The 19,361-nt window shown below is 43.5% G+C and overlaps 1 protein-coding gene across 11 annotated transcripts in view; it reads right to left on the reverse strand.

Moving 5' to 3' along the window:
* Window positions 1-19,361, reverse strand: part of FRMD4A (FERM domain containing 4A) — a 565,607-nt gene that overhangs the window by 90,947 nt on the left and 455,299 nt on the right. For all 11 annotated transcript variants that reach the window (XM_019738286.3, XM_019738288.3, XM_074324782.2 and 8 more), the window contains 3 exons: window positions 8,773-8,856; window positions 3,573-3,638; window positions 3,275-3,332 (listed from right to left, as the gene is read on the reverse strand). In XM_019738286.3, coding sequence (XP_019593845.1) covers window positions 3,275-3,332; window positions 3,573-3,638; window positions 8,773-8,856 — 208 coding nt within the window. The remainder of the gene's footprint in view (window positions 1-3,274; window positions 3,333-3,572; window positions 3,639-8,772; window positions 8,857-19,361) is intronic.

Raw genomic sequence — 19,361 nt, forward strand, 5'->3', positions numbered from 1 at the left:
GGCCCTAAAAGTCCTCTGTGCTCTGTCTGTTCATTCCCCCTCCACCTCCTCCCAGCTCCTGGCAACCAGTTTTGCCTTTTGCAGAATGCTATACAGCTGGAATCACACAGCAGCTTTTTAGATTGGCTTCTTTCACGTAGTCACATACATTTAAGACTCCTTTAATAGTAAAGACAAGGAACTGAAAGGGTCGGTGATCCTGCTCTGCTGAGGACCCGCCCCTGCCCCAGCAGATGCTCACCACGCAGGCCTGCTCACCTTGAGAGGACAGCAAGGTACTAGGCAGGAACGTGTGACTCATGCCGTTGACAAAGTAGGAAAATGGAAGCCGAGACATTCTGGGGACTGAATTAGAAGCACCAAATCCCTCTGTTTATTTCTTCAACAGAGATGTCTTGCCACCAGATTGTAAGTTGTAATTCTACATTCAAGACGGATGGCTGAGCTGTTAATTAAAGCTCCCAAATGCTAGGAGTTGACAGCGGGCATATCAAGCAGCCTTTCCCTGGATTTGTCCTAATTGTCACATCTGTGAATAACCTAATATGCCTGATCAGAGGTGTCTTGAAAACCCAAAATTGGCTTCATGGTTTTCAAATATTTGTGGGGCATGAGTAATTTCAAGCACAAAGATAAAGGGCAAAAAAATAAATAAATAATTAAAAAAATTTTTTGAGAAGTTTCAGGGTATAGAATTTAAAAAAAAAATACTTTTTTAAAGCTATAAAACCCCATCTCAGAAAAGTGCCTCTGCGCACTGCAATGGTTGTGGAGAACAGAACCAGAGGAGACCCAATGCTGTTGCAACTTCAGATTGACTAGGTAAGAGCTGTCATGACACCATAAAATATAGCATCTGTGAAATCGTGAGGCCACCAAACAGTGAGTCTTGCTATAAAGGTGTAGGCTTGTTGCATGTGTGTGCTCTTTCTCCAAGTAAGGAGAGCATTTGCTTACATCTGGAGATTCCAAGAGCCAAACACACATGCACATTTGGCACTCTGAAAATCACAAGGTCTGCTTCTGGTCTAACACGCTGCAAAGGAGCGTATTTCTAAAGTTTTATTGGAAGCAGAAAGCATATATATTAATATTAGAGGCCACCTTTTTGTCAAGTTCCAGGGGTGACAAAGAAATGGAACACAGGTGTGAGCAAGTAAGACTGGGTGAAGTCTCATCTCACAGACTTCCAATCTATCCACCGCAATCCATCTCAATCGCCTAACAATCTGTCTCAATGTCTTCCAATATCTAGAAGACATTTGTGGTGGTGGCTGGGGAGGGAAATTTCTTTTTTTAAATACAACTTAAAAATTTTTTCAATTACGGTTGATATACAATATTATATTAGTTTCAGGTGTACAACATAGTGATTAGACATTTATATAACTTACGACACAATTACCCCAATAAATCTAGTACTCACTGAGGTAAATTTCTTAAACTATTTTTTAATTATGAGCGATGGAGATGAGATCAAACGATGAACAAACAGAGAATGTGGTCCAGGAATTTCTGAATTCCTGGTTCCCATTCTTGAAAGCAGACCCCATGCTACACATCATCATAGAATACTTCCACAATTGAGAGACAGACTCACACTATTGATGTCTATAAAAATGCCTCTTGTAATAATGTCAGGAACTACTGTTGGATCCTTATGTTTCCTTTATGGTAACAAGGTGGCAAAACGGAATTGTGCTCCGAAATTCTCACTAACGGTGTGTTGGACACTGGCAACCAGCTCAGTGGGTTTTGAGCCTCTTTTCATGAACAATCTAGTTTCCTTTTGGGGAGTTGACTGCCCCCTGACTTCAATGGCCACATCCCAGGGGCATGGCCTTACATGAAATAGTCTCCCTAGAGAGTTCTTTTTTCTCATATGGGATTGGAGACAGCCAAAAGGCCAGGTTACACTCCTCAAAGACCGACTACAGCTTATGCTGGAGAAGGGCATGGATGTTGTGATGGTTCTGTGAGTCCCATAAATGATGGTGATGGTTCTATGAGTTCTATAAATGATGGTGAGGGGGGATTTGGAGCTTCCACTGGTGGGAAGAGCTTTGGTAGGATATCAGGAAGAATTTATTGCAGGATTAAAGATTCTGAGCTGAGCAGCTGGGTGGGACTGGAGTTCCCACATATGCCTCAGATTTGGGCTCCACAAATGTGGTTCTGACATTTATTCCCATCGTGGAAATGTATACATCCAACTACTCAATTCAATTCTCAGTTAACACTCGGTAAAAACTTACTGAGCATCCACTAGGTGCCAGGCACTACACTAGGTTCCAGGAATATATAACAGACCACAACCCACAGTCTGCCATCAAAAGGCTGTGGTTTAGTGGAAGATGTAGGTGATTAAGTGCGTACCAAGGACATGTAAAGTGTTGTGTGTGCTGCCACGGGTGATACAAGATGAATGAAACATGGCGCACCTTCTAGTCTAAAGGAATTACAAATATAGTTGGGTGGAAGGAAACCTGGGGAAATAAATGGGTAGAAGAGCAAGAGAAGCTCAGGTTGGCTAGTGAAACTGTCTTGAGTTCAGAAGTCTTTCCTGCCTTTTTTGGCTGGACTTTGGGCAATGACTTAGTTAAACGTTTCACGTTGGCAATAAATTAAAGAGGGGAAGTTATCCTTTCTCATCACAGAAGAGGATGTGGGGGATATCATTATCTATTATGTCAAAGAAGAGATCCTAGTCTGGGACATTAAGGATAGAATGAAAGAGAACTGAGAATGAAGTCCACGTCACATTGGACTTGCCATCACAAAATTTAAGACGACAGATGCTGTCTTCTTAAATAGCCACGCACTCCATTTGTCAGCCTTCAACCCCAGTTCTCCTCCTCTAAAGTTGCCTACATGGCATTTGACCACCAAGAAAAACACTGTTGATTCTGCTTAAAGTATTTGTTCTCTACAGTTCCTTGTATTTAGAGGGAATCTTCCTACTGAGAGGCTCTGTGGTCCTGATCTCCCAGGGTCCTCCTGAGAATGAAAGGAAGTAGGGATCTATTATACCCACTTCACAAAAAAGAAACTTGTGTTTTGGAGAATAACGCCAAAGAATCAAGTCTCACTACATTATGGGAAAAGTTCCATTGTCCCAATTCCCCTAAGCATGCAATGTTCCTGACCAAGTCCTCCCCACCCACTACACCCCAAAAAAAGTCTTCTAGAAAATTACAAAAAAAAAAAAGATTTTTTTTTTTTTTTTTTTTTTTTAGGGCTGGCTTGGTAACCTTCACCAAATGAGTTTACTTACCTTCACTGCATAATAGTGAACTCCATAGGTTGGGAGAGACTCCACGATGCTCATGTAGCTGGAAAGAGACAGATACACACACACACACACAAAGGGTGTTTATTCAACAGAACTGATATCCTGTACATATTTGCATGTGTGTACATGATAAAGTTTTCAGAGTGATTAGTTACTTGAAAATTCAATTGAATCATCATCCCCTTGGAGATACGGCTTTCTGAGCTGGACTGAACAACCCTGACATATGCTATGTGAACACGCACAAACACATCCTCACAGTATGGGAAGGGACACTTACTTTACAATTGCTTGACCCCTGGTCTGGCCATTCAGTTTCTTGTAGTGCTCAATCACTCGGTCCTCACTAAAATGACAAGAAAAGGATTCTATTATCACAGTCCCTAGGCCAATGGCCGAGCACCCTACTAATGGAGATACTTCTGGGCTCGAGCAACCTCAGGGGACGCTCCAAGAAGCCAACAGGTCCTGGAAAAAGGATTTGTCCTGAGGTGGCATTTCCAAAATCAGCCTAAGCGAGATGCCTTAAGCAACAGCATATCTAAAAAAGCCCGATTTCCCCTCAGAGGACTCGCACTCTCTTTATCTTGGACTTGTAATCATTGAAATAAGATTAGAGCTCAGGTTTTGGGGTGGGCTTCTTGGAAGAAATTCTACCATGAGAGCAGAGGAAGAAGTGGTGAGCAGGCGTTTCAGTAGGGAGGGACACAGAAGAGGGGACTGGAAGAGGACTGACTAGCCGGACGTGGGAGTGGACACTCTGGCTGACCTTCTTGCCCTCCTCATTTCCAGAATCCTGTCTACACAAGGCTTTGTGGGGGAAGGGGAGGCATTGACCTTGACAGAACATGGCCTACCCAACCCTGAATTAGTAGTCAGGGTTGATGGCTCCCAAGAAAGATGGCAAAGTTCTGGGACTGGGGCCTGGTTAACACAAACCAGCAGGAGATAAAAGGGTCAGCGGGAACTCCTTCATACTCTGAAATCTGAGGTCTAAAATATAAGAGATTATTAGCTCAAGCCTTGGGAGACAATGGGAGGCAAACCCTTCTCTGACAGAGTGGAGTGTGTGAAAGGCCTCTCTGATAACGAGGTGGGAGCTGTGGCTGTTACCACTCTTGCCTTCAGAAGCACGGAGCCAACCTTGGCAATCACAGGGGAAGCACATGCCCCTGCTGAGGAGGGGGATCCAAAAGCCTTGGCCTTGTGACATGGCCACACTGCCTTGGAACCTTATTTCTCACCCTTCTGCCTCATTCTTCCTCACCACAGGCCAGTGGACACCATGATGGGATGCGATCCTGAGGATGGACCCTCAAGACCTCAGTGGGGGACATTTATTACCTATTATTAACTTAGTATCCCAGGATTGATCTAAAGCCTTCTGTCGCCCACCTTTTTCATTTTCAGCTAGGCCATTTCTGGGCGTACCACGTTCTATATGTTCATTACTTACTATCTGGGGGGTATAACTGATTTGTTTTACAACCACTATCTTAATCTGTAATGAATATCTCCTCATTTTAGTTTTCTGAAATTTGGTGCATGTAAGATTGTCTGACTCTTCACAAGGAAGTGTCTTCATAAATATCCAGAACGGGGAATAGCTAGCTACAAGGGCCTTTCTCTAGCTGGAGAGTTGTTTCTGTGAGGTTCTGGGCACCTGTTCAGAAAGGGGCAGATGCAGCCATATTTCTCCTCAGCTCCCATGCACCAAGGAAGTTGTACGTCGACTGTGACAAAGCCCTCTCCTGAGCAAATTCTCCAGGACTGTCCTCTTTGCGGTAGACGCCAGCCTTACCAGACCCTCAGAGTTGTGTCAGGATGTTCCAGGGTTGCTATTCTAGCTTCCTCCCCACCCACCTACCGAATCAATAGCTGTGTTGGCACGTTTCCTCCCACGTGATCGGGCATGTTGTGAGGTCGACTCTGAGAACCAGGGTCAGGCAACTCAGTGTAGATATGGGCCTATTTCCTTCCCAGCTCTGGGAGAGAGGACCCCTGGGCTGAGGTGTGGAGGTGAAAATCAATATGGCGCTGAAGCTGTGACTACAGGCAAGGCTCAGGAAGAACACCAAAGTCAGAAACGCTGCCAGGCAGCTGTTCCGCTGTTTCCTGACTACATGGCCTCAGCGTGTCTGACAGCTGCGGGAATCGTCGCCCTCTCCCTACCTTGCCCTGTATCTTCTGCTGTCTGAAACCATCTGTGAGGCCACAATATCCACCTTCTCCTTCCTCAGCTTTCCCCACCCTGTTTGCCCCACTTGAAACGCCGTGGGCCCAGTGTGTCGTAACACACGCCTGCTGACTGAGACCCCATTCTGCCCCGGGGCCTGCTCCAGCCCCTCCTCTGGGAGTTATAAATGGTTCAAGGGCCCTGAGTTCTGCAGACAGCTTCCCAGCTACCCCAGGTTTGTGGTAGGGGCTCAATCGGATAACCATCAGGAACTCACCAGCCAAAGTAAAGGGAATCCCAAAACACTATTTGGAGGACACAGCATTTCATGAAGGAAAAAGACAAATGACTAAAGCTTACTGTGCCCTAGGCATGGGCTGGGTGGTGCTGCTGTCAAGTTAAATCATCTCTGCAGACAAGAGGCCCAGGAAACGCATGGGTGATGGAAAGGTGATAATGATATGGTTCCCTGTCTTGGAAGGAGCCGTCAGCCTGAAGTGGTCAGTGACTGCGGGGTAAAGGAAGACGTCCCTGCATGTGGGTCTGGGGGGCCTGGGGGGTCTGGGGGGTGCAACTAGGCCCTTGAGAGAATGCAGGTCAGGATCCCACCTTGTTCTGTGGCCCTCGGCACATAATGCTCACTTTCTGCCTCAGATGCTGCCCCAACTGGGAAATCACATGGAGTGAGAAGCCCAAGCTTGTTAAAACGCTTGGGGAAAATTAGCAGAAAGGATTATTACACGATTACTCAGCACTACTTCCTAATTGCGTTATGTGACTTTTCACTTCCTCTCTCAACCACGGTTGGAATCTGGTTGGTCAAGTTCATTCCATTTTACAGGTAGGGAACTGAGGCAGCAGAGAAGTAAGCCAAGTTTCCTGGACGGTCATTAGCCCACAGTTCAGGGACTCGGCCGGGATTCTGATGCCCACTGCGCTGCTCGTTAGGCTGCAACGCCTCTCCTGATGAGTATGATGGACTCCCTATAGCTTATTTTGGCCCGAATGTTGTCAGCAAGGGCTGAAGGGCTCGAAAGAATGGTGCATAAGCATCCTGTATTCCGGGATGACCGGGCAATTTGGCCAACGTGATTGAGACTGTGATATGAGGAGTGGGTGAAGGTCTCCTCCAGCAATGGGTCATGGTTAATCCTGCAGAGGGCTGGTGATGCCGAGGCAGGGACGGAAAACTGTGAACAAGCTCGGGCAGCTGGCGCTGCCTCCCGTCTGTATTAATTTGAAGCAGGAACAGCATTTATCCCTTTTCTTTGACGTCTCTGCTTTTTAAAAATCCAAATAAGTAGATCGGAATGTTAAAGCCAACCACAACCCGCCAATGATAATAAAATAAGGTGAAAAGTGCTATTTGTTTTGTTTTGTTTTTAGCAATGCATCATCAGAATAGCCCGTGCTACCGGCTTGTTTATATATCCACTGGGCTATGAAGCCGGAGGGCACCTGCTTCCAAAACCACCCCTCCCATCATCCAGCCTTCCTCTCAGCGCACGGAGTCAGGCACCGGTGCTTGTGGGTCTCAGGGCGCCCGGGGAGAGGCTGGCCTGGTCAGAGATGGAGAAATGGGCCGGCCAGCCAGCTACAGATGTGGATGGAGGGGAAGATGTTCACACTGACAAAGGGGGAGTGTGAACATGAAGGACGGAGTTGGGTATCAGTGATACTCTGTGAGATGGAACCAACTGCGGAGATAATGAGAGAGAGAGAGAGGAAGAGAGAGCGAGAGACAGAAAGGAGGAAGAATACATAACTGAAATAAGCATAAGATAAAAAAAATGTTTGGAAACGAATGAGGAGGTAATTGAGGGATGAGTTAGGCTACGGGCAACTGAGTCCAGACAACCCATCAGTATGACAGCCCCCCAACCCCACACCCCCAGCCCCGCTGGCAAACACATCCCCTTCATGTAGGAACTACTGGTCTCTAGAGTTATAGCCCTGTGCCTCTAGCTTCTCTGCCATGGGTTTCCTGAGAAGGAACAGCTGGGGAGATAGAGCAAACAAGGCCCGGGGGGGCATAAGGAATTGGGGACAGGGCAATAGCATTCCGTGAATGCAGGAACAGGAGTGCCATCTGTTGTTCACATGTACAGACTGCCAGGCTAGAAGCTTGGAAGTTGACACATGCAAAGTCCCCATAGGTGAAACAGATTCTGTTCTTTGGGGGTGCATTACAATGATATAAAACCACTATTATTGAAGTCTGTTACTGAAAGAAGAATGACAAAAAAACAGAGAGATGAGATGGGGGATACCAGCCCCGCTATCCCATCCCTTGGCCTCTTGGGGAGAAATGATTCTGTACCGGAGTTTACTCCTGCTAATGCCCTCTGCGTCCCCACGCACACTACCTGGGCTGAAGGAATCTCTTACAGCCACCGCACACCTCAACAACCCGTTTGCTGACTAGGAAAGCATCCAGACAAGATGAAGTATTAGGAATCTGTAAACTTCATAAAGCGCATTACAGAAGCGCTCACAAGCGTCACATGTTATCGTTGATTAGGATTGAATTGTTCTGCGATTTTTCATGTTATTATTATTATTATTATTTTTTATAAAAGCAGTTACAATGCTTTTTTCCCCCAAGTCAGAAGGAACATGGGGGGTGCTGCATTGTGCTATTTCTAAGGACAGTGGTCAGGAGGATTTCAACACACTAGCTAGGAATGCAAGCAAGCCCCACTCAAATGTGACCCAAACCACAATCTGGGCACCTTTCAAATGCCCCATTCGTTCAGAATCTGTAATTTCAGGCTTGACAGATGAACTACAGCATAACGTTACCTGGCAGCTAAATTAGGAGATATGAAACATTATGGGAAACTAAACGCATCAATCTCTCTCTTCTGCAAAGAAAAAAAAAAAACCACCTTGGAGTTTTCCCCCACCTCAAACCCTCACACATCCTGTCATCACATGACAAGGATTCCAAAAGGAAACTCTAGCAGCACATGAAAGGATCTCCAGGGAGGCGAAGCTTCCAAAGTGAAATCTTAGAAGGTTTTCTTAAAAAAATAAAAAAAGAAAAAAGAAAAAAAAAAAAGAAAAGAAAAGGGGGAAGGGAGAGATCTCACACATACCACGTCAGTTGAATAAATACAGAAAACAGTTTCATGGTGACCCAAGCCACTTAATACAATTTGGAGTCGCTCTCCTATTGGGGTCCAGGCTGACCCTGCAGTGGCCCTGGGAGGTGGCCCTGAGTTGGCTGGCTGGGGCCCCATGCCCCCCGGGAAGGGCTTGCTCCTGGAGAGGACACCTGGGCCGGCAGAGAGGGGCAGCTCACCAGTAGGCCAAGGAAGGGTGCTCCTTCAGGGCTTGGGTGGGAAGCGCTGGCAGCTTCTTCAGGTCACTCCTCACCATTTCATTGCTGAAATAGAGGGGGCAGAAGATCGAGTGGGGCCAGAAAACTCACCCTCCAATAAAACCACCGTACCGTGCCTGGTCCAGGAGACCCCACATCTGTCCCCTTTTAATGAAAAGTGGTGGGAGGAAGGGGTGCTTTCCACTTATTTATTTATTCATTTATTTGCAAAGAAAAAGCACACACAACATGCAGAGAGCCCAGAGCTCACAAATGGCTGCAGTGCCTTCTCAAACCCTGCACGTGTAGAGGGGCACAGACCAAGGACCCCCGAGCAGCGTGGATCTGGGAGCAGAAGGGTCACTGGTGACCCCATGGGGAAGGATTCTAGGAGGAGCTCCTCATGGCCCCGCTGTGGGCTCACGGGGCTCCAAGGATGGGCCACCTGACTGCTTTTTCCTGGCGAGCTCGCTGTTCTCCTCACTAGCACACAATGCTGATTTGCTTTGCCAGGATTGATCACATGCTGGAAACTGTTTTCCAAAAGATGACAAATAAATAACTTTTGATTTTGATGACACCTGGAAACAACGGTGAAAGTGTGAAGTGGATTATCTGGTACAAGGAGTGGTCCTGGCATCAGAAACTCTTCTTCCCACAGACTCACATGTTCTCAGGTCTGGATGGCGCTGTCAAGTCCCCCAGCTGTAACCAGAGTTTGTCGAATGCTCCACCTGCCCCGGCACTGAGCAGACCAGGGGGGCAACTGGGTGTCTGTGATCTGCAGCACCCCGTTTGGGGTGGTCCTGGTGTGCAAAGCGTGTTTCCCTATACTGTCTACCAAAGCACCTGAGACCCTCGCAGGGGTCGCAGAAGCTCGCCCCGGGGAGCTGGTCCTGCATCCATAGTTCTAACCTAGGCTGTGCTGGCAGCTTTTGTGCTACTCACACCACGCAAGGCAAATACTGGCCACCGGGACTTTGGGCGGTAAGAGCTAAAAAGCAATGAGGTAGCAGCTTCGTAAGTAAATATGAAGGACGTAAGGAACATCATAGTCACAGATGGGGAGGTCCTGAGGTGTTGGGACGGCAAGTACCCCAACACCCACGCTGCTAACTGGAGGACGTGCCTTTCCATGAGTCCCTCCCCAGCTGGAAATACTGCCCACAGCAATGGAATCAGCAGCTGCCCTTTGGATACCAAGTGCCATCGGGCAAAACCATTCCAATACTTTCAGTTCATGTATGTGGTGACAAAGACACACACAGATGGTGGGTGGTGACATTATAGCTGCTCCCAGAAAAGGCGTTTTTCAAGTGGACTAAGAAACAGTGCAAATTCTGGCTTTTAACAACCAACCAGAAGGAAACGTTCAACTTGTTACTGCTTGAATCAATAAATCCAAGTCCTGGAACTGTTATCTACGTGGAAGGTAAGAATTTATCAAGTAATAAACCAACGAGCTGGGGGTATTTATGGAGCCCTTGTTACATGGAAGGTATGGAAAGGGATCAAAAAAGGAAGGGCCATACTCCTCGTCCAAAAGGGGCTCCAAATTTACTGTGGGAGGTGAGAGGTATGAATTAAAAGACAACTGACAACTTGGGCAGTGTTTGATCAAGTTGATTCAAACAACCAATTGAAAAGTTCAGAGGAAAGAAAGGCCCCCGGAGGCTGTTATGTAAGAGGCTTTGGGGCAGGGCCTGCATGGAGAGAAGGCGAGGGTAGCACTTCCGTCCTCGGTGCAATACAGCAGAGTATGGAGGCCATGTAACTGGAACCAAAGCGATCAGTTGGAATGGGTGGTCGGTAAGGGAGAATAAAGCTAAATAAAATGCAGATTAGACACAGAATTTTGAGGACCTTCACTGCTAGGCTGATAGAGTTCAAATTTATCCCGTCGACAGTGGTCAGCGCCTGGAGGTTTTCAAACAGATGAGCTCCTGGTGGTCAGGCAAATTCAATTCCCAAGCAGGGTTGGAATTTTTACTCACATGCTGTCAAGGCATAGTTTAAGCAAATCTTCAGTTCACCAAACACTCGAGAGCTCTTGAGGATGAATTTCTGGGTCTTATCTTTCCTGTTTAACTATAAAGTCACTGAGAACAGGGATTGGAGTCAATGACTCATCAGTGTCTAGCGTGGTACCTTAAGTATCAAAAGGCACTTTTCCGGGATGAACTTTTAGGGGATGAAACCGAGAAAGGCAATAAAGCTGACGTTGGAGCTTGGGTTTACTCACACTCATCACATCCAAAGTATATTTGGGAAAGGAAGAAGCCAAAGGAGGAAGGGATTGTCTTACCCACCAAACACTAGTTTGTTGGCAAACAAATTTCCCTGATGACAGTCCCAGGTTTGACTTCCTTGCTGGAGCTTGCAGTGGGTTCTGGAACTTTCCCCCAGGGCAAGGTTACATAGACAAATATAATAAGAAATCACTAAGGCGTGAAGTCCGTCCAAATCCATTACATTCTGGAAGGTATCCATGGTTCTTAAACCTTCCCCAAGGACAGCTATGTAGAAATGTTCTATTTGCCTTTCTGCCGTCTGTAAACATCTGCAGTGACTTAGAGGTGGCCAGCCCTGTCAGATGAGAGCTGGCCAAACTCTGTGGCTGCAGATCACAAAGTTGCCCTAAATGGGGACTGGTCACTCTATCTCCAGAGACTTGTGAAAACCTAAAACTTAAAACCTCAGGAATGGGCTACAAGTTCCCAGCTTCCTCTTTCAGGGTCTTCCATTTTCCTGACTCCAGTGCACCTGACAAATGCCAGCTTAGAAAACAGCCCTTTAAAACAGTTCATGTTCCAACAGAGGTCACATTCTGTTTTCAGAAAAAGAAAAACAGTGGAGGATCTGAAAGAGTCATTTGCTAAACTGAGAATACAACCGAAGTCTTCTTATTTTTAATATTACCCAGGTTTTATGCCAAATCTTTAGTGTTGTCATCAAAAAAGTGGTCTCTCAATGCTGTGTTGATATTTGACTTAGGTGTTTTGTTGTTGTTGTTGTTGTTGTTGTTGTTTTTTAAACAACGTGCGTCTCTTCTACTACCTACACTGCTTATAAAACATGGGAGTTTGAATGATCTACAGCAGAAAACTAAGATTTCTAGCAATACATCAAATAGGGAATTTGCAACAACAAATGTAACCAAAACACCGTAAAGTAAAGAAAGCAAAAGTTAAATTTGAGAGGAGGATTAGCAAAATACACACTGTATTTGTTTTCCTATAAAAAATGAGGAAATGCTTTTTCAGAAGATTCCCTTCAGCTCAAATGAGATGTGGTAATTGGCAGGAGAAACCTGGGGCAAACCTGCTTAGTGTGGGGGCCTTCTTCCCCAAACCAGTGGTTTTAATGTGCGCCGGGACTAACACAACAGAACACAGAAGCCAGAAAGTTATACAAGTGTAACGTAAGGGATTAGCCTGAATCGCAGAAACAGTAATGTTATGCTAATGTCACACCAACGCCTCCATATTGTATGCGCGTATCATAAGAGGGTAAAGTTCTCCAGGGAGAGCTGTTTCGTAAGTAAAAGGAGTGTTACAGGTCTTCATCATCCACAATCCCCAAATCTGCAAAGCTCGAAGAAACACACCTTTGTAACCCAGTTGGTGGCAAGCCTAACCTTTCTGCGTGGGGCAGCGTGTGACCATTCTCTCTCCCACGTGTGCTTGGGCCCAGGGAGCAGTAACTCACACACTTGCAGGGTCTGTCCCAACCTCTGCCATGGGAGTGAAGAATACCTAGATTTCCCGTCTAAAACCTACAAATTTCTGAATTTGGAAACACTGGGACCTCAACAGTTTCAGAGATGCATTGTGGATCTGTATTACTTTATGCCAGTGGTACATGAATCTAGAAAACTCTGAGACAGATTTATGATGAGAAGTTGTAGGTTTTTTTCTTCTTGGCTGATCTTTAAAAGCTCCAAAGAAAGCGATTTCTCTCCTTTCCTGCCCCCCTCTTCTTCTCTTGTGAACCAAGTTCAGGCAGCAGCAAAGAAAATGGAAATTTGCCTCTTTCCTTCCTATCGCGCATTTTCTTTCAGGTGGGTAGGGAGGACTCGCAAAGCTGGAGGCGGGGCATGTTTTCTGGGAAGCTTCTCCTGCCACTTGCCGTGTGACCACTGGCTGGCAAAGCTCGGAGGCCCACGGGACCCTCTGGGGCTTTTCCAGCCTGGGATTCTGGATTCTGGGATATGTCGTTCATAAATACGCCACACTAATTTACCAATCATTGAGGAACAAATTTACGAACATGTTTATGAATTATATTCCTTTGTTTCTGATGCTAATTGCTAACTTATCTAAGGAAACATGTCCTCCTTGATCAGTGAGTTTGGTTTCTTAGGGTGACACAAAAGTTTTGTGAATTTCTAACATAGTTTTAAACTTATAAAATTCAAAACAAGTTAAAACATTTTTTATAAGTCTACAATTTGAGGCAATAGTTTTACTCAAAAGCACAAGAAGCAACTGATTTTCTACAACTTCACCCTTTAGATTGGAAACCTTAACTCTGAGAAAACGGACATAGTGTCACAGCCATGAACCTTTTTAGTATTCAAAAGGTCAACTCAAAATATGATATTGATATTAAATAAGTGCTTAACAAAAGAGACAAGCTGCCCTAATACAAAATTTCCTCCTTACTTTATATCTAAACTTCCATAGGATTTAAAGAATACCATCCTGCAAAATCCCCCACCTGAGTACTTTTCTATGCTTGCAAAATGTGAATTATACACTTGAAAAATCTCAGTAAAATGGACTTTTGTGCACAAAACAAAGCTTTCTGTAATAATCTGTAACTTTTCCACTTGAACATTTTGTTTCAAAGTTTCACAGCTTCTGTTCCTCTCAAAAGGTCTTGCTGGCTGAAAGGTTCTAGCTGCTTCTCCCTCAAAGTCCTTTTTAAATCATAGGAAAACATCACACACACCTTTCCTTTGTTTTTGATAAAATATATGAGTATTATATAAATTTAATTTTTTCCCCACAAAAACTCTTCTTTGGGCTGACAGATGTGTTTCAAGCTTAACAGATAACTTTTTTCTAGGACGTTTCCAATAGGGACATTTGCAAGTTTGGGTATTTAAGATATTATTAGGTTATGTAAGTTGTATTCCAAATGTTGACTGTTGCAAACACAACTGTCTGAGTACTTTTTACTAACTATCTAAAAGTCTCAGCAAATCTCTCTCTCTTACTACATGATGAGTGTCAGCTGTTTTCTTTCAAGAGGCCAATTAAAAAACTGTAGGAAAATATACCCCAAATGATCAAATGCTCTAACAATGATATAAAATTGAGCTTGCTTTGAGTTGCAGCAGTAAAACCACTTATGTAAGTGCAAAGTAATGATATTAGTAGGCTGGAAATTGTGATTTATAGACTGCTGCTTTAAATTAAGCAATTTTCGTTCAATGCTGTCTGTTAGCTGGGCAAGAAAATAATGTTGTCATCTTTTTAAAGATAGCAATCTCTACAAATGTTTATGTTACCGTGTTTCCCCAGAAATAAGACCAGGTCTTATATTAAGGTTTGCTCCAAAAGACTCATTAGGGCTTATGTTCAGGGGATGTCATCCTGAAAAATCATAGGGCTTATTTTCTGATTAGGTCTTATTTTTGGGGAAACACGGTACTAAAAATTCTTTTAGGGGAGACCGGATGGCTCAGTTGGTTAGAGTGCTAGCTCTCAACAAGTTTGCCGGTTCAATTCCTGCATGGGATGGTTGGCTGTGCCCCCTGCAACTAAAGACTGAAAACAGCGACTGGACTTGGAGCTGAGCTGCGCCCTCCACAACTAGACTGAAGGACAACAACTTGGAGCTAATGGGCCCTGGAGAAACACACTGTTCCCCAATATTCCCCAATAAAATTAAAAACAAAAAAGTCTTTTAGAAGAAAACTAGCTCTTTGACTGCTTTTTCTGCTGATCTTCCAAAATTCTTCCTTTAACCTATGACTGCCTAAACGGCATCGTCTAGTCTGACAAAAACAGCCCACAAACCTGGAATTTTCAGATACCAGTAAGCCAAGTTTCATTTACATTAATTCACAAACGCTCTCTAAAAAGGCAGAACAGATTTCAAACAAAGAACAAAAAAATCAAGAAAGTACTTATTTTTTTGGTCACAGAAATTTCATTTTGTCTTTCCAGACTAGTGAACACGTGGTCTGATGGTTTACAGAAAATAAAATATTAAAAGGTCTGTATTTTTCTTTTTTTTTTGCTTCTAACTGCTCTCCCAGAGCGCTAAGAACATGCAGTCTGTGGAAGTGAAAGGAACTTTTCAGCACAAATAAATACTCTAACCTCTCTTCTGAAATGGAGGTGAAAAATCAATTTCCTTTGTTAACGAAAGACCGCTATTCCTTTCTATTGAGGGAGCAATGCATTGCTCTATCTCTAAAAACTATTTTTTTTTTTTTTTTTTAAGAAATAGAATTAGAAACCTGCAGGCTGATAGATCAGGGACACAGTAAGGTTTCTTACCAACCACTGAACTCTGACAAGCTGACACTTTCTCACTTGGACGAGCATCTAAGTTTGTACAGATGTCATATAAACTGACCCCTAAGGATTCAATCACAGCTTTACTGCTTTTTCTCTGGTTGTTGTGTTTATTTGGAACAGAGAGTCCACAGATGTAAGGCCTTGCTTGCACACGACAGGCTGAACAGGTAAGCAAAATGTGGCACATGGATCTTTACGGGAACTCTCCTTAATATCAGCCTTTTTCAGGTGCTGTTTGCTTACTGGTCCTAATAAATCTCATGCTGGTAGGATCCTGTTTTAATGATTAGCATCAGTACGTCCGGTCCTCTGTAACAAGGATATTTCCAGGTCCCAACAGACGGCCCAGAGTAACACAGCTGTAGTGATCTGGTTTCAATAAATCTTGTTAGCAAAAAATTCTACATAACAGATGTTTTTTTTTTTTCCACTAGTTTCCATTAATGTATGGATGATTCTTTATATTAAAGATAGCATGATTTGGGCATTTATTTGTACTGTTCAGCATAAAGTATTTTTGAATCAAATCACTGATTTGGCAAAATATTGTTTTAAATAATTTTTTTTCTTCTCTTTTGGTGGCACACTTTCAAGAGGGCTGACAAAAAAGTAAAAAAAAATGAGGTGATTCTCAAAATCAGAGTATGGAGGTTGGCTACCAGGGTTTTCAGTTAAAGTCCCCTTAGGGAAAAACAAAACAAAACAAAACAAACAACAAAAATATCCAGTTCTTATATCACCTTGCTTGCTATAGTATAGCACTAAGTCTCCTATTAATTAGAATGTATCTATACAATTTGAATGTCCTGTTCAGATTAAATGAGGTGTTCCCTGCATTGACCTTTTTAAAGAGGAGAATATTATTTTCCTACAATAAACCAAGGTTTTAAAAACATTGTTTCAAAAATAGGAAATGTCAGTGTTTAGTACTTGAACCACTGCAGCGTTTGTGCTAAATAAAGTGTGTAGAAATCATAGAAAATGTAAGTTAGTTGACTAATGTTCAGCAGTGATTATCAAGTGAGAACATTTTGTTTTTAAACTGTATTGACCCCTCGCAACCTAATATTTGTCTGCAAAGCTGCCATGGTTAACAGTTCTCAGGCTAGTCAATTGTTTTTAAACAGAAATGCCAACTCTGCTGATCTCCTGATTGTTGATTGGCATTCATTTTTTTACAGATATACAACAGGAAATGAAAAACGACGACTACATGCTGTACTAAGGAAAATAATACCAGTGAGAAAATATTGTTTTTAGATAGGACTATTTCCTAAACTATTTCCTGAAGCTGTCTTACAAATCTGTCTACCATGTGAGAATATGAACATGTATGACATATATTCCTTCCTAGCACAGGCAATACTTTTTATCTATCTATATCTCAGTCCTTTTCTTTCAGCAACGCTGAACCCAAGATTTCCTTATAACGTTCAGTAAGACACAGAAGTAAACATTTCCCTTAACTGGAAAGAAAAGGGAGCTGTATAAGAATAAGGCTTTAGGGGTCTGCTAAGCAAAAAGAGTCCAAAAGAAGAAATAACAGCTTGTGGGTTTCATGAGGAAGAGTAGTTACGATTCCTGGTTGTCCTTCTCCAGTTCTCTTTCTATGAAATCATATCAGCACTTTTTACTTCTCCCTTTTGTAAAAATAGCCCTCTTACTCTTGTAAAATTGTTCCCATAACTTGGAGCTTTGTAATACTCATTCTACATAAATGTAATTTATATATTCATTGAAACGTAAATATGTAGACTAATAGCATCCTGGGCAAAATAGCCTTTTAGGAAATTATAGATTCAGGACCCTCAGGCTATGAAAGAGGTTCTCTACTTTGCCTTTTGGGTGAGACCATTAGTTTAAAAGTTTACTCGATCCTCTAGATTCTAGACTACGTTAAAATTATGCCCTGGGTTGTGTGTTATAGAAAAGCCTTGTTCCAAACTGACAGCTCATTTATTGATGGGGTATGTAGACAAGTCAACACCATTCAGTTTACAACTAACAGTCCCACATGAATTATTAATAGAGCAAAAATAACTTTCTATAACACTAAATTGTGAGAATAGGACATCTAGAATGCCCAATGTTCAGCCACCAAACCAAATGCGGACAACTTCAATGTTTTGGGGATTTTCCTGGATGTAGATGGGAAGAGGCACCAATGAGGAATTTAGAATGACTTCTCTTATTCCCAAACTCCAGGCCACCCGAGCCTCCTAACCATGGACCTGCCAGGGACAATGGGTGTTTATCAGGGAGTCAGTCCTAGGTGACAGATCACCTCCACCTTGGCAGGTGATGGGAGTTGTATGCTGGGAGATAAACTGACCTTCTGGATAAGGTGTCTGACCTCTCCCTCCCCTGACAGCTATTTCTCTCCCCAGACAGCTGCTGTTCCAAACAAACTGCCAGGCAGCCCTTTGACAAATGAAGCCAAACCAGGATCCTTTGTTTCTCTGAAGCCAACAAACTGGCATTCCACAAGCTCATTAGGGGGCCGTGAATTACTGCCAGGCCAGGCCTCTGCTTCCCCCTCCCTGGTGATCTCTGTGGCCGCACGTTCCCATGATCTGCGGGGCCAGATAATGCTGTCCACAGTTCACATTCCATCCTGTCAGGGTACTGTTGAAAATAAATAATAGTTACAGCAGAGGTCAGAGCTGGCGAAAGAAAAGGGGGTCAAAGTATCTCCGGAGAAAGTAAGGCAGACAATGGAAACCACTGGATGTGTGGTTGTTAAACCATTTTTCATGGGACTCCAAAAAAATGTTTGTAAGTAGATATGAATCTGTACTTATCAAAATCCCCAAATTCCAATACCAAATGAAGGGCATAAAAAAGGAACAGAGGGAAAACAACAACAACAACAACAACACAACAGTATCTATTGCTTCTAGATACTGAAAATGTTTCATTCAACAAATTCAGTGAGTAGTGACTGGCCACTGACAGTAAAAATTCTTAGTTTTTTTAAAAAAATCCTTAGTTAAAAAAGGACTATGACTACCTCCACATTATGGAAATAACTTGGGAAACCTAAATAAAAGAGGCCTGCAGGTCTCGTTATGCAAACATTCAAACTGAGCTAAAGGGACTCCATTTTAGAGGTCAGCCCACTACATCCCACTGGCCAGATCTAGTGCTCTGCTTGTTTACATATGGCCCGTGAACCTAGAATGGCTTTTTACATTTTTAAATGGTTGGGGGGCGTATCAAAAGAAGTATCAAAATATGAAATCCAAATTTTTGAGTATTATAAATAAAGTTGTTTTTTTTTTGGACACTGCCGATTGTCTATGGCTGCTTTTGCACTGAGGAAGGTACATTGGAATAACTGCAATAGGACTGTATGGCCTGCAAAACCCAAGGAATTTACTGTCTAGCCCTTTACAGAAAATGTTTGCTGATCCTTGTTTTGGGTCGTAAAATAATTTTTTTACTTTTGCTGAGATATCTGAGTGAGAACATACCCCTCAGGTTTTGTTGGAAAGCCTTAGGAATGCACAGGAAACGCAAAGAGAAAGCAGCTAAGACCTGGAGAACCAGTCAGCATGAACTTGACAAAGCTAAACAAGTACAGGTAGGCCCCCAGCTGACATAGTTTACGTTGCATTTAGAGATCAAATCCCACAAAGCATGAGAAAACATATAAGTTCCTTCAAGGAGCGGAGACACGATTTGTATTTCTTTTAAATAGCAATTTGGCTAATTTCCTGTCCATCAGCCAGAATCCTCTGCCCTGAGGCTTTGTTTTCTTGGACATGTGGTTTGGTCTTCCTTCCTAGACCTTGATTCTCAAGAGTGGGCTCTCCTGGACTTCCCTTAGGGTAGTTGGATACAACAGAATCTCAGGAATAATGTCTGTCTCTGAGCAGACAGTCCTGTTGGTAAGTGGATACAATCCCTTATTCTGTGAAGGCTCCAGGAATTACTCTGAGAGATTGAGAGGCAAGTCAGCCACGCTGGTCAACGGGCAGTGCCTGATGGAATAAATGGCAAGACAACTGAAGTTAGCAGCTCCACCAGGCTATTAAA

The sequence above is a fragment of the Rhinolophus sinicus genome, chromosome 1 (assembly GCF_057876585.1).
Source record: "Rhinolophus sinicus isolate RSI-liver-muscle chromosome 1, RSI-T2T, whole genome shotgun sequence".
NCBI lineage: Eukaryota > Metazoa > Chordata > Mammalia > Chiroptera > Rhinolophidae > Rhinolophus > Rhinolophus sinicus.